The sequence below is a fragment of the Neovison vison genome, chromosome 9 (genome assembly GCF_020171115.1).
Source record: "Neovison vison isolate M4711 chromosome 9, ASM_NN_V1, whole genome shotgun sequence".
Lineage (NCBI taxonomy): Eukaryota > Metazoa > Chordata > Mammalia > Carnivora > Mustelidae > Neogale > Neogale vison.
The window spans coordinates 48036654-48059966 of record NC_058099.1 but is presented as its reverse complement, the minus strand read 5'-3'; the positions used below and the strand labels follow the sequence as shown (position 1 = coordinate 48059966).

General features: G+C 40.1%; 1 protein-coding gene across 1 annotated transcript in view; it reads left to right on the top strand.

Moving 5' to 3' along the window:
* The window catches only part of FOCAD (focadhesin), a 311074-nt gene that overhangs the window by 209812 nt on the left and 77949 nt on the right, over positions 1-23313 (top strand). Inside the window, exons 20-22 of the mRNA XM_044265592.1 lie at positions 3506-3691; positions 6796-6917; positions 20910-21002. Of these exons, the coding sequence (XP_044121527.1) occupies positions 3506-3691; positions 6796-6917; positions 20910-21002 (401 nt within the window). The remainder of the gene's footprint in view (positions 1-3505; positions 3692-6795; positions 6918-20909; positions 21003-23313) is intronic.

The window sequence follows — 23313 nt, the reverse complement described above, 5'->3', positions numbered from 1 at the left end:
GTAACCCAAAGTCGCCTTAGAGGTAAAAGTTCTTTTGGGCTTTTAAAATGACATCATTCCTAGTGACATGGGGCCTTCCCTCCAGTCTTCTTGTATTGGAAAAAGGAGAAGGTGTGGCCAAGGTGAGCTGTTGCTTCTCTCAGGATGTGGTGGCCATTAGCCTGTTCTACATCATTTGTTCTTGATGGTTGCAAGTGCTTTTCCGTGAGAAAGAAGGGGAGGATTTGAGTTCAGCAACTGTATCTGTTTGAGAAAATTCAGTCATTAGACTCTGGTAGGGGTGCTTAGGTGCTGGCTGGCAGACTCACCGCAGGCAAAGGTCTTTATTTTTCCGTGCCTCACTTTCCCTGCAGTTACTGGAGTACTCAAAAAAGAACCAGGGGAAGGTACCAGCCCTAGGACTGTGGACCTTAAAAGGTACAGGGTGGCTAGTATAAGATCTCTAGTTGCAGCAGCCAGAAAACCCAACTACACTGTCAGTGAATCCTGGTCCTTTTCTTCTCCTCTTTCCTTTCAAGTAAACACAAAAGCAGCTGCAGTGTGAGTCCAGTAATTTGTGTTATGTTAAATGGGGATGTTCCTGTTATTTATTTATTTATTTATTTTTAAAGATTTTATTTATTTATTTGACAGAGATCACAAGTAGACGGAGAGGCAGGCAGAGAGAAAGAGAGAGAGGGAAGCAGGCTCTCTGCTCGGCAGGGAGCCTGATGTGGGACTCGATCCCAGGACCCTGAGATCATGACCTGAGCCAAAGGCAGCGGTTTAACCCACTGAGCCACCCAGGAGCCCCTGTTATTTAATTTTTGTTTTGACACAATTTTAGGATTCAAAGATGTTGTGAATACACTTTAGAGGGCTCCTGTATACTGTCACCCAGCTGCCCAGCAGCTCACATAGTTCATTACTCAAACCAGGAAATTCACATTGATACAAAGCAGGTAACTGAAGTATAAACCCATGAGGATTTCCCCCGTTGTTGCTTTTTCCATACAGTGTATACACTTTTTGGTTTAACTTTTTTTTTTTTTTTTTTTGCTTGGCATAGTGTCTCTGATATTTATCCCAACACTGGCCTGTCTCGATTCTTCTTAATCGCTGAATAATATCCCACTGTAGTAGGCACCAGTCTGTCCACTCACTTGTTAAAGGACATTGGGGTTGTTTTAAAAATTTGTGTCTAACACTCTGTTCTACAGATTTTCCGCTCTTTCAGGTTCTCACGTGGTCATCTGGAGGGTCGGGGCAAGGCTCCAACAGGGTGGAAAGATTCCTGGTGGCTGGCTTAGTGGGCGCTGTATGATCACTTACACTCATGGTATCCTACCCTCATTTAGACTGTTTTCGGGGCTGGAGTTAATTTGAGAAACCTTAGTTCTCTGAAGAGCTTGACACATAGACACATTACCATTCCTGAGTTAGCGTGTGTACAGTGTGTACTTACCTCCTGACTCGTGCGAGCTTTTGCCAAAATAGGACCCCTTCGGAGAAAGCATGAAATGACCTTCTCTCTCCATAGCTCCTCTGTCCTCACAAACATGATTCTTTGCTACATTCTGGGAAGTTTGTGCTGAAACTCCACGTGAAGCGGTCACCCACGTGCGTCCGTATCGGATACAGTTGGATGTTACTCATTTCTTTCATTTAGACCATGTATTCGTCAGGGTCTTGACAGAAAAGGCACATTGTGACGGAGTCCCTGAGCGTTTACAGCAGGGACTCTTGGCAGTTGTGCGGTCAGGGCCGAAGGACATTCCCAAGCGGTGGTGCTTTAACCCGGAGTGATTAGCGCCCCTCTGCCTGAAGCAGTAAGGAAAGGGAGATAGCGGTTTGGAGACTGAGGGAGAGCATCCTGTCACAGTGCTGCCGAAGGGGAGCCAAGGCCTGCAGAAGAGGGGTGCAGGCAACTTGTAGCCATCCCTCGGGAGGGGGGCTGGGAATTCATGCCCTGACCTCATTCTGTTTCCATCCTCTGACCTCCTGCGAGTGTCTCCCATTGGATAAAAGCCAACCAGAAGCCCAAGGACAAGGGAGCCTGATTATTTTTCCAGGTCATGGAGCAGGGTTGAGAGGGTGGAGGTGGGGGTCAGGAGTGGTAAATAGAAAATGTCCCACATACCTGTTCTCTGGACTTTGAATGGAGTAGTGTGGTCGCATCTGGGAAAGTTCTATACAGGAAAGACAGAACTGGGCGTGTAATAGAGGCTCCAGGGCACACTTGCTGTCTTTAATGTAATCATGGTCATTTAAAGCAGACTTTTCAGTGTATTAAGAATGAAATTCCAGTCTCCGGAGGCAGACCCTTCTTTTTTGCTCCTGTGAGAGGCACATGCAGTGGTTTTCTTTTTTTGTTTTCCACACATTTTTTAAGGTTTCATGTTTCTGTTGTTTTTGTTTCTGCATTGGCAACCTCTAGTGGTCCTTAGAAAAATAACACTTGATAGAACCTCTAGTCTTCTCAAGAATTTTGTTTGGGTATCCTATTGTCTTCTGAGCCCATATTTGTGTTGATAATAAGTAGAAACGTTAAGCAATAAAATTTGGGGCTTAATTAGGATCACAAACAAAGAAATCATGAACTAGTATTTTGGTTTTTTAAATAATTGTCCTGATATTGCTACAAAATGATGGAGAGTCGTAAAGGACCTCTCTGATAATACCTAACTGACAAGAAGGAACTGGTCCCATGGAAATCTGAGACTAACGTGTTCCACTAGTAGGAGGAATAGGACGTACAGTGGCTTGGACTTCGATATGCGCTTTGTGTTATTGCAAAATAGAAACAAAGGCCATGTGGCACTGTGCCCTTAACACTTAGCTGGCAAGGAGGGTGCTTGGCAAAGATGAGGTCAGTGGGAGGGTCAAGGGCTGGGTCATATAAAGCCTTGATCATTGTCAGAAGTGTTAATGCTATTCCACGTATGGTGAAAAAAAAAATCACTGGACGATGTCTGGGAAAGGAAATCAGATTCTGGCTTCTGGGCAGAGGATAGTTTGTAGGGATGGTCATGAAGAGAAGACACCAAGAAGCTAGTTTTATTTAAATTTGTCCAGATGAGGAATAGAGAAGATAATAACTGGCCAAGTAGCAGTGAAAATAAAGAGAAATGCATGGGTCCAGGATATATTTTTAAAGATAGATTTAGAAGGACTCGTTAATGGATTACATGTGAGAAGTATGAGAAAGAGAGGAATTCAGAATATCTAAGTTTTTCAGCTTGAGTAACTGGGTGCCATGTTCTCATTTGGGAAGACTAAGAAAGGGATGATGTCCAAGAGTTCCCTGCTTACTTTGTGAAGTTTCGTTTGAAATAGAGCTCTGTGTGTGTGTGTGTATAAGTGTGTCTATATACACACTTATACTAACACTTTTTATATATAAGTGTATATATATCTATATATAAGTATATATACATACACCCACGCATATGTGAGTTAATAATGGATGATTGTCTCCTAACATACTGCATTTACTCTATTTTTGATCTCCTTTCATCTCTTTCAGCCTTAGAGGAATTTTTTACATCTCTTGTGAAGCAGGAAATGGTAAATATGCCCCGTGGAGTCTATCACTCTGCATTAAAAGGAGGTCCCCGGTCCGACCAAGGAAAAACTGTAGCAGGGATCCCCAATTTTATATTGAAGATGTATGAGACCAATAAGCAGCCAGGTTTGAAACCTGGCATTGCAGGTAAGTACAGCACATGGTATCAAAGTACAAGTTCTGAGCCTAAGGATTGCACTTCCTCTTCCAAGCTGGGTGTGATAGGTCATGGCAGAGCGCACCTGTTGCTAACATTTTGACACACCTGGACAAATGACAAAAATAGACCGTATTTTAAAGGCACCAGAGAAGTGTAGAAGCAAAGACAGGCAGACTAAAACTACAGAATGAGGAGAAAGAATACTTTAGAAGTGTGCCCCTGCTGCCTTATGGGAGACAGTCACTGATTTTGGTTGTATGCTAGGACCGGGGCTTGGCCCAAGAAGAGGTCTGTTGCAGCATATAGAGAAACCAGTGGAGCTTTTATTTATTTATTTTTTAAAGATTTTCTTTATTTATTCCTGAGAGAGAGAGAGGCAGAGGTAGAGGGAGAAGCAGACTCCGCACTGAGCAGGGAGCCCGATACGGGACTCAATCCCAGGACCCTGGAATCATGACCGGAGCCACAGGCAGACATTTAACCATCTGAGCCAGCCAGGTGCCCTAAACAGTGGAGCTTTTAGTGGTTCCATGGGCCTAGAGTGATGTGATGGCTCATTTTCTATGTCAGTTTGACTGGGCTAAGTGATACTCAGGTAGCTGGTGAAAAATTACTTGTGGATGTCATTGAGAGTGTTTCCAGAAGAAGTTAGCATTTGAATGAGTAGACTGAGGAAAGAAAGTTACCCTCACCAGTGTGGATGGGCAACAACATCCAATTCACTGATGGCCTGACCAGAACAGGCGGCTAGAAGAAGAGTGAATTACTCTTTCCTTAGCCAGGACATCCACCTCCTCTGAATTACATCCATCTCGTACTGAATTACACCAGCACTCTTTCTGGATCTCCACCTTGCAGACAGCAAGATCATGGGACTTCTTATCCTCCATAATCATGGGAGCCAATTCCTATAATAAAGCTCCCCATTTACAGAGAGAGAAAGGGCTGGGGAGAGGGAGAGGTTGGGGGAGAGATTGAAATTGAGATTCTGGCTCTCTGAAGACTCTGATGAACAGAGGGGAGAAACCAGAGTTTTCTCAAAAGCTAGCTGATAAATTTTGAGTTTGCCCTGAAAGTTACAGAAGTAGGCTGGAGCTTATGAGAGGCGGTGCAGTCTCCAGCCTCTCTGTGCGCAGGAAACAAAGAGCTAGGACAATGGGCCTGAAAACAAAGCCCAGGAGTAGCCTCGAACTGATAATGAAGAGCTACGCCTCTTTTCACCTGGGAGCACTTACTTATTCTGGCCTCAGCCGGAGACTGAATTTCAGGCTTGACCTTTACTAGAGGCTGGTACAGGAGGCAGAGAAACCCACAGAGATCTTGTCATTCATGGGGTGTCTGATCAGTGGAACCAGGGACTTGTGGAACCTCAGACACATAGCCTATTTCTCCCTATTTGTCAAATTTTGAAGGTTTATGGGATGGGAGGTTAAAGAGATAAACTGAAAACCTCAGAGGACCCATCTGAGTCTCTCTTAAGCTTTCCGTATTGAGGAGACCAATTAGGCTGTCAGATGAAAATCTTGGGGGAGGCATGCCCTAGGAACAGGGTTGAACCAAAGGTAGACTGAGAATTACCAAAGCTATAATCAAGCCTAACCCAGTTCAGTCTCTGATTCAATTTAAATGATCATTCCTTTATTCTATGCATCTGAAAGAAGGCAGCTGAAACTCCTGAGTTTAAAAAAAAAAAAAAAGAAAGAAAAGAAAAAAAAATCATTTAGATTTTCTGTGTTTCCTTTGTATACTGTCTAGGATTCAATGAAAAGGTATTGGATGTGTGAAAAAGGAAAAGCTTTAAAATGAAGGGGACATTTCAAGGAGATAAAGAAGTCATTCCATTAAGAAAATATCACAGTACCAGTACCAGTGTACACAAAATAGCATCATTTTTAAACTATATGAAAACCATTCACAAAACTAAAAAAATGGACAAACCTTCCAGAAGGGAGGTGGGTGGGGGCCTGGGTAAAAAGGTGATGGGGATTAAGGAGTACACCTGTTGTGATGAGTGCCAGGTGTTGTATGGAAGTTTTGAATCACTGTATTGTACACCTGAAACTAATATTATACTCTTTGTTAACTAACTGGAATTTAAATTTTTAAAAATGGGAAAACCTATAATAATAGTGGGAAACTTTAAAATAATTTTTATAAGATTTTATTTATTAATTTTTGAGGGAGATAGAGTGAGTACAAGCAGAAGGAGGAGGAGAGGTAGAGGGAGAAGCAGGCTCCTCTCTGAGTGGGAAGCCGGACACGGGATTCGATCCCAGGATCCTGGGATCATGACCTGATCTGAAGGCAGATGCTTAACTGACTGAGCCACCCAGGCATCTCTAAAAAATGTTTTAAAGTGGGATACCTAGGTGGCTTAGTTGATGAAATCAACATAATCTTGATACTGAGAACAAGAAGGGAATATTATAAAGCAGTCTTTTCTATTACACATAGTTGTAAAAATTCCCCCCAAAAAATACATTAGAAAATTGAATTTAGCGATATAGCTAATAAAAGTGAGGTTAATTTAATGTCTGAAAATCAGTGTAATTAAGTGCTTTAATAGAAAAAGGCATAACAATCTTTAGATAATCTCGGTAGATGCAGAAAAAGCCTTTGAAAAACTTTGTTCATTTACAAATGAATAAGGCTCATAAATAACTGATAATTTGAATACGGTAACTGCTAATTTCTTAAATCTATTTTTTCTTTCCATAGATACCAGTAGTCAAAAATCATAATTTGCTTAGCAAATTAATTTCTAATCTCTACCCAAGGGCACCTGGGTAGTTCAGTTGGTTAAACATCTGTCCTCGGCTCAGGTCGTGATCCCAGAGTCCTGGGATGGAGCGTGAATCAATCTCCTGCTCAGCGGGAAGCCTGCTTCTCTCTCTCCCACGCCCCCTGCTTGTGTTCCCTCTCTCCCTGTTTCTCTCACTCTTTGTCAAGTGGGTAAGTAAAATATTTAAATAAATAAAAAAATAAAATCTCTCTGTCCAGATTGATTGAATATGGATTACTGAGACTCTTGGAATCTAATTAAGTTTTTCCATAAGACATGTTTTTATAAGTTGTTTCCCCCTCCCCTCAGGTGGTATGTTATTTTGTTACGATGTTTCAACCTATCAGAGTAAAGATGGCAAACCTTTGAATCGACTGATGGCCAGTAGGGGGCGAAGTTTCAAACAGACCTCACTCGCTCTGGTACATGAGGTAGGTGCCTCCCTGTACTGTGTAACAGGTTCTTCTTGTTTGTATGTATTTAGGGGTTCCCCTCTTCAGTTTATGGTCATGAAATTTAGTGTGTATTTTTTCAAAGATTTTACTTATTTATTTGAGAACGAGAGAACGATAGCAAGAGATGGCACGAGCGGGGTAAGGGGTTGCAGGGAAAAGCAGAAGCAAGCTCCCCCCAAGGGGCACGCCTGACGCGGGGCTCGATCTTATCACCCCGGGATGATGACCGGAAGGCAGACGCTTAACAGACTGAGCTACCCAGACGCCCCTGTACGTTGCTTTTAAAGGAAACCAAAAAAGTTGACCCAGTTGAATACTAAAATATTTGGATGTATTTCTGAAAGAAAGTGGCACACTTCTTCCATTGCCCAGCCTTATTATTATGGAGTGGTATGTAGTAATTTGGTTTATTTCATCATTGTTTAACTTGTATTGTTCACTATAAGTACCAACTTATTGTTTAAAGAAATAATCTTGCCCGTTCCTTGATTTGAATCCTTTGCAAGTATGTAGGGCACCAGTGTATATATTTTGTGAATGTCGGGAATTAACAGTAAATAAAAGTGTTTAAGGGAAAAAAAAAAACCTTTGGTTTTAGTGTTTATTCTGTTTTTCCTTTAAGCTACCCTTTTCAAATAAAGTTAGGTGATGCCACGAGATGATTTGTATAAAGTCTGATCATACCAGATTATAGCAACACCAGAGGGAAGAGAGAAGCTGGACAGTGTGTGGGAAGTGTGTTCTTTGGTGTTACTGTCAAGCACTTGATGACTTATTGTGGTGAATTTAAACTAAAATAAGTGAATAACAAAGTGTCATAGCAAAGAGATTTATTTTATATAATTTAGACATGAGAGGTTATATACCACTTATAAATGAAGATAGGAATTTTAAAATGTTTAACAATTTGATGTTAACGTAGAGCTAAGACAGTATGTTTGTACTAAATCTCATTTTGGTGTGTAATTTGTAAATCTTGGCATCAGTCATTTGGCTGGACTATATGCTGTATCTTCCCAGTTGCCACCAGTAGCATATCCAGTTTTTAGAGAGCTGTCTTTATTCGGTGCCACTCATGCTCTTTCATGTATTTAATTAGAGTTGAAATTATGCAAATATTTGGTTCAAAGCCTTTTTTGTCTAATTCAGTGTCTTCGCTTAACTAAAGAGGGACTAACGATCTGGGAGGAAGAGCGGTTTAATTTCATGAAAAAGAGCACAGTTTCTAGATCTGTTTTCCTTAACATCTTTATACTTGCTATGGACAAGGGAGAGATTTGGTACCTTTTTGTGTTTTTCAGCTGTGCACCTAGGAGATTGAATGATACTTAATCACATACTTAAAGTGTTAAGTAATAATGGAAAGCTGATTTTAAAAGTTACCATCAGAACAGAAACAAGAAAAAGTGTTAATATGAGGAGTAGCAGAAGGCAGTTTAATAAATTTCAGCAAATGGCATCAGAATTTATGAGGTGTGCCTTGGATATGAACAAAGTATTTGGGTTGAGATACTTGTTGCTTGTGTTGTAGAATGCCTAGAAAATTTCAAAGAGATGAAAGAATGATTCTTTTAGGAGTCATTTAGAAGATATATTGGATAGAATTTTGTCAAATCTATGGTAGGATTTTAGTTTGGATTCATCTTGCTGTAATTCATTTAAAAAAAAAAGAGGCAGAGATAGTGAATGAATCATACAGTTTCTCAAACCAGGTGACAACAAATATTACGAATTTTAAGATCTGGTTAGAATAATAATTGCAATGATAATAGCTAATAACCAGCTCAGGTATTTTAAAACTTATGCGTGCATGCTTGCTCTCTCTATTTATTGAATATTGAATATATATTCAATATAAATTGAATATATATTCAATGAATATATATTGAAATATATATTATTTATTGAAAATTTATTGAATATTGAATACATATATTGAATATTGAAAAAAACATATCTATACTCACTTAATCTCTAACACTGTGAGGCTGGTACTGCTAATGTGTCTGAGATCACAGATTCCTAAGTACAGAAGCCTTGAAACTGAACCCAGGCAGTGTGATTCAGGATGGTCCTTGAATTACTCTACACCATACCAAGTTAAGCAGAGAGCATTTAAAATATATCTTTGAATCTTCCCAAGATGCCTGTAGTATTTCTTTACTCTTCTCCTTGTTTCTAGGTTTTCTTTTGTTGGGATCCTTTTGGTGGTGTTGCAGGTGATGTTTCTTCAAACTTCTTTGGGTTCTTATTATTGCTTCTGAGTCTTTTTATTTTAAAAATGTCTGTAATGAGAGTTTCAGTTGGTTTATTCACCCATCGATGGGCTCTTGGGTTGTTTCCGGTTTTGGGGCAGTTATGATGAAGCTGCCGTAAGTGATTCTCATATAGGTGTATGTGTGGACACGTGTTTTCATTTTTTTGAATAAAGCAAGATGTAGGAGTGGAATTGCTAGGTCATATGATTAGTGAATGTAACAAACTATCAAACTTCTTTTTTTTTTTTTTTTACTACCAAATTTTTCTAGTGACTGTCCCATTTTGAGTGCCTTGCAGCAATGTGAGGGAGTTCCACTTGTTCTGTCTCTTTGTCCATACTCCTCTTTTTTTTTTTTTTAAAGCTAGCCATTCTCATAAATGGAGAGTGGCTTCTCTTTTGTGGTTTTATGTTTCCTTAATGGCTGTTGATGTCGAGCATCTTTTTAGGTTTTTTTGTTTGTTTGTTTTTCCAGTCATAATTTTTCTTTCATGAAGTATTCTGTTGTTTTACCTGTTTTTTTAACCAGATTTTTCTTTTTAAGTGAGAGTTCTTCATATATTCTGATACAAATTCTTTATTAGAAATGTGTTTTTCAATTTGTTTTTTTTTTTTTAAAGATTTTATTTATTTATTTGACAGAGAGATCACAAGTAGGCAGAGAGGCAGGCAGAGAGAGAGAGGAGGAAGCAGGACCCCTGCCGAGCAGGGAGCCCGATGCGGGACTCAATCCCAGGACCCTGAGATCATGACCTGAGCCGAAGGCAGTGGCTTAACCCACTGAGCCACCCAGGCGCCCATTCAATTTGTTTTTTAAACCAAAACTTAACTTGTCTTCTTATTTCCTTGGCAGTGTCTTCTGAAGAGCGAATGGTTAACTTTAAAGAATTCCAATTCATCAAGGTTTTCTGTTAATAGTTCTTGCTTTTTGTTGAAACCAAAGCCTCAAAGATCTTCTGTTTTCTTTTTCTCTCCTGTATTTTCTTCATTTTTTTCAAAAATCGAGGCATAATTAATGTGCTGTGAAACCAACTCATTTAATGTGTGCAATTCTGTGGTTTTAGCATATTCACAGATTTGTGAAACCATTCGCACAATTTTAGAATGTTTTCATCTCACCAAAAAGAAATTCTGTACCTGTGAGCAGAGAGACTCCATTTCCCTCTTGCCCCGGCCTCCAGCAACCACTAATCCACTATTCTGTCTCCATAGTTCGCATATTTTGGACATGACATATAAATAGAATCATGCAATATGTGGTCTTTTTTGTCTGACTTTTTTCACTTAGTATAATGTTTTCAGAGTTTATAGATGCTGTCGCATGTGTCAGGACTTCATTCCTTTTTACGGCTGAATAATATGCCATTATATGAATCTACCATGTATAGTTTATCCGTTAGTCCTTTGATGATCTCCTGTGTTTACGTATGAAAGTTTTATACTTTACAGTTCCATTCTAGCCTAGGATCAGTATGAGTTAACTTTTCATGAGCTATGACTTATATTTAATATACCACCCTTTTTTCACCAAATCACCTCTGTAGAAAATTGTTTGTCCATATGTATGGGTCTACTACTTATTTATTTTTTTTAAGATTTTATTTCTTTATTTGAGATAGCAAGAGAGCATGAGCACGCAGAGAGGGAGAGGCAGAGGGTAAAGCAGACTCCCCACCAAGCGGGGAACCTGACTCATGCCTCCATCCCAGAACTCTGGGGTCATGACCTGAGCCAAAGGCAGAGGGTTAATCAACTGAGCCACCCAGGCGCCCCTGCATGGGTCTACTTCTGCACGCAGTTTTATTCCCTTGATCTTTGTGTGTATACTTTAACTAAAACCACACAGCTTAATTACTGTTGCTTTATAGAAAGTCTTGAAATCAAGTAATACGAGTCCTCCAATTTTGTTGTTTTAAAATTTGGATATCTTAGGCTTTTGGCTTTTCCATGTAAATTTTAAATCAGCTTTGAGAAACCACAGAAAAGCCTGCTGTCATTTTGGTTAGAAATGTATTGAATCTGTAGATCAATCTGGGAGAGAATTGACGTCTCACTAATACTGAGTCTTTCAACTTATGAACAAGGTATTTGTATCTTTCCATTATTTTAGGTCAGTGTTTTGTTTTATTACAAATCTTATGCACATTTTGTTAAATTTAATGAGTATTGCATGTCCCTAAGTATTTTGATGCTACTGCATCTAATTAACTGTTTTTTCCTTTGTGTTAATTTGCATCTGCTCATTGCTAGTATATAAACATATAATGGATACTTTTCTGACTTTACTAAACTCACTTACATGTTCTTGTTGCTTTTTGTAGCTTCTTTTTGTTTTTCATTGTGATGTGTGTGAATAGAGAATATCTTTTAATTTTTTTTCTTTCTGATGTTTGTGCCTTTCATTTTTTTTCTTGCCTGATTACACTGAATAGGGCCTTCTAGTACAGTGTTGAACTGGAGTGGTAAGAGCAGACATTTCTTATCTTATACACAGTCTTGCGGGAAAACATTCAGTGTCTTAACATTAAATATGATGTTATGTTTAGCTTATTTTAGTGTAAAGATTTTATAGATATCCTTTATCAGGTTTGCAAAGTTTCCTGTTATTTCTAAGTTGCTGAGGGCTTTTTATCACAATTTTGTCAAATGTTTTGTTCTGTATCTATTCAGAAGATTGTATGCTTTTTAAACTTGTTGATATGATGAATTATTTTGATTTGTCTCAGTGAACCAGATTTTCATTCAAGGAATAACTCCTTGTAATCCTAATGTATTGTCCTATTTATATATTGCTGAATTTGTTTCGCTGGTAATATTTTGTTAAGGATTTTGGCATCTGTGTTCATGAGGGATATTTTTCTATAGTTTCCTTTTATTGTCTTTGCCTGAAACGTAGCTGTGTAATGCTATCCTAATAATTTTTCCTTAAATGTTTGGTGGAATTTTCCCGTGAAACCATTTGGGGTTGGAGTTTTCTTCAGGAATGTTTATAACTATGAATTCAATGTATTTGTTATAGGAGTCTGTTCACACCAATCTATCCATCTTTTTACTAATCCTGACAGGGGTGTGTGGGTGGCAGCAGACATGACAGTTAGTGTCTGTCTCCTGTAGAGTGTAAAGTTCATCAAATCAGGGAGCTGGTTTTGGTCACATGTAGCTCTAATGCCTGGTAATGCTGGGGCACAGCACATACTTCGTAGACCTTTGTCAAGTTAATGGTTTGAATCCTTTTGAAATATGGATATGCCTCAGACTTTGTACGTGCGTTTAGTGTGATGGTTTCCTTTTTCCAGAAATGTTAATAAATTGATGCTGAATCTAATCATCATTGAGGTCTTACTAAGAGGTGACATTATTATAATTTGAACGGCTTTTACGTACTGTTTCATGTCATTATTCACTTACGTGAATAGATGTAGCCTTTTCCCTTTTCTCCCTGCCCAAGATTACATATACTTACAGGATATGCTATGGCCTTCTTAATGCCTACCAGTAGGTGGGTGAGCGTGTGAATCGGGAAGAGAACTTTGTTTTGAATGTCCTGAAAGCTCTGCTCTTCGTATTCTGACCTATTTGCTTTACATAATCGTTAGTATTTCTCAAGAACTGTGTTCATTAAATCAAGTTAATTTTCATTATGGAGAACTAGCTATTTTATCTGTGATTAATTCTTTTGGAGATTATTATATTCCCTTCTTTCTGAAAACTTTTTTTTTTTACAATTTTTTTTTAAATTGACTTTTCTTTAAGTGAAACTCTCCCATGGGACTTGCAGAAGACTTGAAAATCTAAGTGTCCTTGGACTTTGACCTGAAATACCAGGAGAAGTTCTGTATCATCATTGCCCTGCTTAGATTTTTCTAAACCTGAAGTGTCCCTTCCCTTTCTCTGTTTCTTTGAACAGGGACAAGCAGGGGTCATTTCAGACCTACTAGGGGTTCTCCAAGCTCAGGTGACCGTCCTCTTCTGCTCCGATTTATGACTACACTTTTCCATCCTGAGACTGATTCCTCTTGATGAGGAAGCTGAAGGTGAATGACAGGTTCCTTCCCTGAAATTTGCTGCCTGTCTTGTCATCCTTTGGCATTTCTAACTCTGACGTGACACTCTTACCTAAATTGGATGATTGTGATCTGTCCCTGGATGGGAATGGCAGTCTTGCTTCATTATTCCCTCCATCTTTGGGCGCATGCAAATTTTCCTGATCCTGCTGCTGTCACCCAATATTTCTGCCTCTGCATTAGGTAATGAGCTCTTTTTTCATTCTTGTTTCACCGCAACCTTATCTGGACTTATTGGCAGAACTATTCTGTGAAATCTGTCTCTTCCTTCCTTCTTTCTGTACTTCCTTCCTTCCTTCCTTCCTTCTTTCCTTCCTTCCTTTTGTGTTGATTATCATTTGATTCATTTTGTCCTATAAATTAATTTTGCCTTTCTTCTGCCTTCTGTGGATTTTTTCCCTAGATAGGTGGGCTATAACCCATAATTTGAAATACAAAGAATATATTTGCCTTTTTCTTTCAGTTCCTTCTTTATTTAAAAACCTATTTCTTAGGAAGAACGTGGAGTAGCATTAGCATTCATGCAATATGAAACAATTAGATGGAAATTCTGAATAATAATTGGGAGAAGTGGTATCTATGCTTATTACACATTCCCCTTAGAAAACACTGTGAAAAGTATGGTTTGCTGTATTTTAGAGACTCCATAATTACCATGTGATGTGAGTTGTTATGGTAACTGGGTTTCCCCCCTCCTATTAAATAACAGAGTAAGTAAATGGTTGCTTGAGATGTGATTGAATTGTCAGCTTTCAAGCTAATGTTATCCTGATGGGGGTGGGGGGGCAGAGATAGACTGAGGAAGTGAGAGAGAAGATGAGGGAGAGAGAGGCAGGGAGAGAAATTTTAAAATGTCCAGAAAGCACCACAAAGAGATGAGTATCATTTTACTTTAAAAATGTGTCCTCTACAAGCCCTCCCTTCTTGTCCTTCAGTCACTATTTGTCAGGAGACAGGAATAACAAAATTATTTTTGTGCCAACAAGATTACTATTGACAGAAAATTGAAGGCTATTATATCTCATATATAAACAGTGGGACATTGAGTGGCTTTGGGGGTCTCGAACACTAATGACAAATGGTTTTTCTTCTGGGAATGTGGGAGGAGTGTGTGTATGTCACAGACTGCGTGTAGAGTGACTCAGTGTTTGTGAGTCTATGTAGGAACTGACATTAAATATTTCAATTCTTTTGATAATAAATACATCTGGGGAGCATGTATATGTCTCCTTTTTGAAATCGGGGTTTTAAAGTCAACAGCAAACACTTGGTTTACCTATAAGTTTGCACAGGCTACTCTTATCTTTTTTCATTCTGCCTCAACCTTTTAACAACCTCACCAAAGGTTATTTTACTCAAATTACAGTGTTTAATGAAAGTCTGTTAAAATGGATGTTTTCTTATAAGTGGCAATTGTATTTGTTAAAATTGCATCAGAGACAGAAGACACTACCAGATTTCTGGGCAGTATATTCTGAACAGTAAGTTTACAGGCGGCCGTAAAACACGTATCACTGAGGAAACAAAATCTACTTTTTTATTTTTTCTTTCAACATTTCCCTTCATTTGTGAATTGTGTTTCCAAGCAAGATATTTTCTGTTGAGCTATTATTTCAGATGTCCTTGATTAAATCCTGTATGATTCAAATGAAGTTTAGTGAGGAAACTTCAAAATATAAGACATACTATATCCACTTGAAAATTCTGCCTTGTCACTCACTGTGGTTTTAGCTGGAATTAAACATTTCCTGGCCGGAATATCTTGGACATGCTTTTGTAAAATTTCAGATAACTGTGTCCTCAACAACTTGTGTTTGAGTTGAGCTGTGTCTACTTAAAAAAAGTTTTCTAACGCTGTTTCCTGCATGATTGCAAGTTGAACATCGTAGTTTTCCGATTGCTTGTTTATGCTCGTATAGTTTTCACATGACATTTTGTCTTAAAGCAAATACTGTACATTTGATTTTATTAAACTCAGAAGGTACTTAATTGAATACTTATGTGCAGAATCTTATCATGGGTCCATGGGAGGAATTCTGAGAGGAGTAGGACAGATTCTCTACTTCTAGGATTGTATTAGGTGAAGGTATGTACACAAAGAATCTAAGATGGAATTGGTTGAATGTTACAGGAGAGGTTTGAAGCCTCCTGGAAGTATAGAGATGGAAGAAATTATTTCAGTAAGTAGAGATGAGAGGAAGACAGAGCCTTCCAGGCAGTGGAAGGAGTGAATGCAAAGGTCCTGTAGAGTATAGGACTGACTTGGGCATTGGTTTACAACCTGATTCAGCCAGAATGCAGGTTAAATGAAAGAAAGGACCAGGGAATCATCTGGGGAAATTGGTTGGGGATCTTGGCCAGCAGAGTTCTTACATGAGAACAAATTATTTCTTAAAGTAAATGGTGTGCTTTTGATTCTAAAATGCTTTGAACCTAGACAAAAGAGTTTGGACTTTATTCTTTAATGAACCATCAAAGGTTTTTGAAAAGGAGTTCTGTGTTAATGGAAGAGTAGCAGCATCATTTAGGATGTGTTAGAAGGAAAGATTTTTAGGCTGTTAGGAGATGAGTTAGGGGCCTTAGTACTCTAGGCAGGAATTAGGACTAAGCCAGTGAGGAAGAAAGTATGGAAAATAAAAGAAATATTTCAGAGGTGGAGTTGGCTGTTGAGTTGGGGGCAAGAAAGAAGTCCGGGATAAATCAGAAGCTTTAAACCTGGATGGCTGGGATATTGACATGTGATATTGATAGAAACACGAAGGATGAGGGGAAGGGTGGATTTTCAGTGCTGATGGCAAGTGTACAGGGTATAATAGACAATGGGAAGTGAGGGTTTGAGAAACATTACAATCTGAAAGCAGTGACTTTCAAACTCTGTATTTTTAGTTTTAGTTGTATTGAGGTATAATATACAGGCACTCGATTTCTCCTTAGGACATACTTCTATGAGTTTTTACAAGTGCATACATTCACGTAACCCAAACCCCAGTCAAGATAAGAACAGTTCTGTTGCCCTAAAAATTCCCCCATGCTCCTTTATAGTCAGTCCCTTTCCTCTCTCTTTTGAAACCACTGATCTAGTTTATGTCCTTCTCATTGAAACCACAAGAGTCCTGGGGACCACCACAAATACAGTTGGATGATTAAGAGGCTGACTACCAAGCCCCCAGCCCTCGTCCTCACTTCATCTAGATAAGTTTTGCCTGTTTTCTGTTTTATATGTTGGCGTTCTACTTAACATTTGTGTGGGTAGGAAAATTGCATAGCTTAACACTTAAAACCTCGTCATATTCTGTGGTGTTGCTGTCACAGTGCTAAGCTACAGTTCTCTCTTACCTGGATGGTTGCAGTAGCCTGTGAGTAGGTGTCCCTTCTCTGACCTTTGCCTCCTACAGTCTGTTCGCAACATAGCAGTCATCATGATCTTTTTGTTCTATAGGTTAGATCATGTCTTTCTTCTCAAAATCTTGTAATGGCTCCCCCTTTAATAAGAATAAAGATAAGTCCTGAGAGGCTCCCAGATGGTCCAGTCAGTTAAGCATCTGACTCTTGATTTCAGCCCCAGTCATGATCTCAGGGTTGTGAGATTGAGCCCTGTGTTGGGCTCTGCCCTGGGCGTGGAGCGTTCTTAAGATTTTCTCTCCTACTTCTACCCCTTGCTCTCTGTACCTGCACACATTCTTTCTCTCTCGCTTGCTCTCAAAAAAAGGTAAGTCTTGAAAAATGACCTAGAATTGACTTCCCTGTGTCCTCTGAGTGCCCTGTAAATTTACCAAACTCTCGTGCTCACTCTGTCTTGCTCGTTGGTTATAGTTAGTTACACGGGCCGTTGTGTTCCTCAGACAGGTTAGCCATGTGCTTGCTTTAGAACCTGTTCCCTACCTTGTGTGTGTGTGTTTTTAAACTGAGGCAAAATTCACATAACATAAAATTAACTCTTTTAAAGTTTAAATCATACAATTCAGTGGTATTTAGTATATTCACAGTGTGCAAACCATCACCTTTAGCTAGTTCCAGAACATTTTCATCACTCTTCAGTGACACCATGTGTGTGTTAAATAATCACCTTCCATTTCCCTCTCCCTTCTTCCCTTCCCCCTTTCTTCCCCTCCCCTGGCAACAACATCCACGGATTTACCTATTTGGGATATTTCATATAAATAGAATCATCTAATAGGAACCTTTTTGTCTGGCTTCTTTCTGTTTCACATAAATGTTTTCACAATTCATCTACATCTAGGGCGCATCTGCCCATCATTCCTTTTTATGGTTGAATAATATTCTGTTGTCGATATATTGTTCGTCCGTGCATTGCTCATGTGGGTTATTTCCATCTTTTGGCTATTGTGAAAATGCTGCTTTGAGTGTTCATCTACGGGGTTTGTTTGCATATATGGTCTCGATTCTTTTGGGTATGTGTGTAGAATTGCTGGGTCATAGGGTGATTCTGTATTTGACTTTTTTTTTTTTTTAAGGATTTTTAAAAATTTATTTGACAGAAAGAGAGACCACAAGTAGGCAGAGAGGCAGGCAGAGAGAGAGGAAGGGAAGCAGGCTCCCCGCTGAGCAGAGAGCCAGACGTGGGGCTCGATCCCAGGACCCCGAGATCACAACCTGAGCTGAAGGCAGAGGCTGTAACCCACTGAGCCACCCAGGCACCCCTGTATTTGACTTTTTGAGGAATGACCAAACCGTGTTCCATAGTAGCTGAACTGTTTTCCATTCCCACAAGCCCTTCTCTGGGTTTCTATAACTTTATCACGTTCCAGTCTTGACTCAGGCCTCACCTTCTCAACAAAGTCTGCTCTGAGCTGCCCTATTGAGCCCAGTAAAGTGTTCTGTCGCTGTCCTCCCCTCCTTGTCCTCCCCCCATACCCTCCTCGTGTATATTTCTCTAATATGGTCTCTTCTTTTAGACACATGTGTAATGTTTCATTATACTTACTCCCTCTTACACCTAGAAACATTTCCTTTTCTCCAGACCACAGAACCTGCTCATGGCAGCAGTCTGTCAGACACCCGTCATTGCAAGGGCATGTGCAGATGAAGCCAAACTACATTCCACATCCCTGACAACTTGCCGCACAGTAGTGGAGAACCCTCATCTGCTGAGTAACAGGGTTACAAGTTCATGATTTGCAATTATTTAGTTGATTGGATTCCCTTCAAAGGCTTCTCAGAGTATAGCAAATTATACATAATTTCCATGCTTTAAAAATGCTAATTGTATTCTTCAGCCTAGCAACATTAACCTATATGGGTGGCTATATATTGAACTAGAATAATGTCCTAAAATGTGTTTTTGTTAAAAATGGTCAAGGACGTCTCTTTTGCTGTGTAACACAACGGGAGTGGAAGGGCATGACTGACTTCAAGCTGTCTCCCTGAGTTTCTCTTCAGTAAAGGGAAGAGCAGGAGAGTGCATCTTTAAGGCGATTTATTCGCAGCTGACTCCATAGAACACTGAGACTAGGTATAATCTCATAAACCAAGAGGCGATCAGGCTGGTGCGTAGGCTCGAGAGTTGAACTGGGTCCCCGCACCCACCTTCAGATGTGGTTGGAGCCGCAGCCGGAGGATTAGCTTTAACCTTCAGTTTTTAACCTCCTTTCAGATGGGTTTCCGGGCACAAATGCTTTTGTTCTTAGAAGCTCAACGTTTGATTTGTTCATTTTCCTTTACATTTTTTCCATAATACTCTCTTTTTTTAAGCTCAGGTTGAAATCATCATTGCCACTGTTGTCCTTCCAGAAGCATCCAGTGCTCTTTTTACCAATTCGCTGAGACCATGGATCGTCTCAGTAGTGCAGTGATGTCCATGGGTTATATGGCAGGAGAATACTGAAATGCTTTGAGGTTGTGAAGTAAGACAGGAAAGTTTAGTTGTTGTGCTTAAGTGTTCTTTCTCTTAAATCCAGGTCTCACAATAGGATTTTTTTTAGGGGGGGATGCAGAGGAAGGGGGACAGAGAGAATCATCAGCAGGCTCCTCGCCCAGCACGGAGCGTGACCTGGGACCCCATCTCATGACCCTGAGATTGTGGCCTGAGCCAAAGTCAAGAGTCAGATGCTTAACTGACTGAGCCACCCAGGTGCCCCCAAAATAGGACTTGAGAGTTAATGTATTTTATGAAACATAAATAGAATTGATAGGAAGATGCCCCCCATTTTGGAAAGAGAGAGCAGGGCCAAGGACCAATGAATGCCTCTCCAGCTGGAAAGGGGGCCTCTGTTGGCAACTGTTTCCTGGATAATGAGAGAGGAAGCAGGAATTGGTGGGCCTGTTTCTTTAAGGATTTTTGTTGACCTGTTGACAGTCTCCCTCTAGCCTACTCCATGCAGTGAATACTTAATCAGAAAAAGAAGAAACCTGTCCTTGGAATTTTTTTAAAGTTCATTTCATGGTGCAGGTATCTTTTTCAGACTCAGTATCAATTTTTTTTTTTTTTTTTTTTAAGAAAAGCAGTGCTAAGATGAGAAGTGATAGGTAGCAGACAGAACAATTTTCTTTGTTCTTTTCATTCCCATAGGTTCCTCCTAATTTTGACGGATTATCTGTTTGTGCTCCTTTCTGACTCACCTATTAGAAAGCTCTCTGCAGACACACACTGATAATCCTCATAACCTTTCACAGTACCTTATGTATAGCAGTCCTGCATGAGGACCAGGGTTCCAGAAAATTCCAGAGGCCCTAGGAAGCAGCTGTATTCAGAGCGGCTGTTCTCTTCCCTCTCACAAAGCCCTTGAGAAAATTAATTCCCACGATGCAGTCAGATCTCCTTACACACTCTAGTTATCGTAATTCTGGGGTCATTATATAGAAATTTGTCTTTCTGGCTGTTTGTTATTGTTTTCGTGTGCGAAAGACCCAGACTACAGTTTTGGTTGTTTGGGTTTAGATGAGATGGGTTACAGGAAATGTGAAATGTGATGTGCTGTGACTGTTTTTCTTGAGTGATCTTTCTTTAACAGAAGCAGACCTTGGGAAGATTTGTTGCAAGATAGCCTCCTACTAATAGGTAGAAACAGAAATGACTATGAAAACCAGATGTTTTGTCTGGGCCTCTCTTCAGAAACAGGGCTTCGGCATTGGCATATATCATTTTTCTCTTGTTTACCCACACTGATTAAAGGGCTTTATCTAGTGGTGTGCATGATTGCTTGGTGAAGGACTCATTTGCATCTCTGGCCCTCGTGGTTTCTACCCAACGTGATAGTTCTGTTGGCAATTGAAGTTTATTACTTCAGAAACTGTCATTGTGGAAATCCAGGATGCGAGCGATACTTATTTAAAATGACCAGGGGCATTTGCTAGACAATACCTAGTTTCCTGACATTGGCAAGAGGCTGCACAGAGTTGCCCCCTCATTTTTCAGGGACACATTTGTCTTACACATACATCGTAACTTGTGATTACTGTAGAATTCTATTGGCTTTAATTTAGAAAATTCCAGGCTTATTTTGTCTTGACGTGACTCTAAACCCTTCGCCTTTGAAAATAGCTGAAAGATCTTATTTGTGGTTCAGATCCTAGACTGATTTGGTTTGTTTTAGAATTTGAATCATTTAAAATGAAGGGAAGGGAGGAGTTTTATTCTGTTTTAATACCAGTAGTCTGACTTAACGTTGTGGTCTGTTTTCCCCACAGGTTCAGATCCAGCTTTCCGAGTGGCACCGGGCGATTTTTCTGCCCCAGGCCTGGCTTGCCTTTATGAGTCGAGCTTATCATGCCATTTTACAGGTAACGAAACCATAGGATTGGTGCTGTAGGGAAGTGTCCCCTTTGGATCTCAAATTTTACTGTGCATATGGATTTAATATAAAAGTGCTTGGGGCACCTGGGTGGCTCAGTGGGTTAAAGCCTCTGCCTTCGGCTCAGGTCATGGTCCCAGGGTTCTGGGATTGAGCCCCTCGTTGGGCTCTCTGCTCGGCAGGGAGCCTGCTTCCTCCTCTCTCTGCCTGCCTCTCTGCCTACCTGTGGTCTCTGTCTGTCAAATAAATAAATAAAATATTTAAAAAAAAAAAAAAGCCCTTAGGAAAATAGCACTGTCAAAAATGCGGAGCTTGGGATGCCTGGGTGGCCTAGTTGGTTAAGCATCTGCCTTCGGCTCAGGTCATGATACCAGGGTCCTGGGATCGAGTCCCACATGGGGCTCCTAGCTCAGCGGGGAACCTGCTTCTCCCTGTGCCTACTGCTCCCCCTGCTTGTGCAATCTCTCCTCTCTCTCTCTGACAAATAACTAAATAAAATATTTTTAAAGATGCAGTGCTTACTTTGCTCACAAAAGAATGTGAGTTACACACATAACTGCACTTACATTTTCAGCCTTGATGTTCTCCATCTGTGGCCAGTCCAGAGCCCCGTCTTAGGTGCCCTCTTCTACACCCTGCTGCTTTCTGAGACCTCCTAAACGTCCCTGGTGTCCTCTGTGGCTGTCCCACAGCGCCTTGATGTACACACATCCCAGACTGAGCTTCATGTCTGCCTTTGTACCTCCCGGGCTGTCCTTGTTTACAGCTCCAGCCTTATTATCGCTTATAAAGTTTTTTATTATTTTTTTTATATTTTATTTATTTATTTGACAGAGAGAGACCAAAAGCAGGCAAAGAGGCAGGAAGAAAGAGAGAGAGAGGGAAGCAGGCTCCCCACTGTGCAGAGCCCGATGTGGGGCATGACCTGAGCCGAAGGCAGAGGCTTAACCCACTGAGCCACCCAGGCGCCCATTATCTCTTAACCCTCTCAGGAACTGTATGTTTCAGTCTTGGCTAAACCTCTTTGTTGTCCAAACTCAGCATGTCTTCCCTAACCTCTTGACTTTTACACACCTTTCCTTCTGCTCTAGATGCTACCGTTTGTATTCACCCACCTAATTCCTGCTGGTTTTTAAAATTTTTTTTTTTTTTGGTTTTTAAATTTTATCTGTGAAGGCCCTTACCTGTGGGGCCCACCCCCCGAAACTGAATCATATGCCCCTCTGTTGTGCTTTCTTAGAATACCTCCTTCCCCATTCCCTTTTTTTAATGGTATATTCATCTATCTATCTATTTATTTATTTACTTAGTAATCTTTACACCCAACGTGGGCCTGGAATCCCCAACCCCGAGATCAGGAGTCATGCCCTCTGCTGACCGAGCCTGTTGAGCATCCCCCATGCTCCCCGTTTTGAAGTCCTTATCACCTTAGATATTTCTCTGGGGCCCTTTGGCTGTCTCTGCTCCTTAAAGCCAAGAGCTGTGTTTTCTTCCCTGTTGTTCCTCTAGAACGTGGCATAGTATCTAAAACATAGTAGGTACTCCCTAAATAAATGAATTATATTCCATTTGACTTCATTTAGACCAATAATACTAAAAGTTGTGGTTTGTGGATTTTGAAATTAGAAAATTTGTGATTGGTATGGAAATATACAAACAGTTAACAATATGAGGAAATGACTAACCAACCTTTGTTTGAAGCATAAAATTCATTTTTAAGGATGATAGAAAAAAATCTGATGGTACTTAAGTAATTTATGGCCCAGAATAGGATTTTCATGGAGTCTCAGGAAGTGTGGTATTAGGGTTAAAGGTAATAGCTGTCCTAAAAGATGGGGGGCGGTGCCGTTGGGAGAAATGACTGGGCATCTTAGCATTGGTGTTCTCATCCTGAAACATGGCTGCAGCGTATTTTATTGAGTCTAGGGTTTTTAAGCCATGTTGCATCTTCAGAGTTTCTGGCTCATTAGAACTGAGTCGGGGACCAGGAACTCCCGTGTTTACCAAGCTGTCCAAGGTCATTTTAACATAGTCTGTCAACCACACTAGCGTTTTAGATGGTTCCCCAAATTGCACTGGAATTCACATTTTGAGGTTGTCCTTTTAGAACACTCGTTCCCTTTGGCTTAGCTTCCACACATTTTTGCTCCAGGTGGCATCTGGGCACTTGGTTTTGAGCAGGTCCATGAGTGAAGGAATGTGTATTACACAAACATACCCGTAACCAGTTAAGGTTTTTAATTCAAGAAGAGTGAGATTGAGAATCAGAGTATGCTCTTTTTCTCACATCTGTTTGCCTC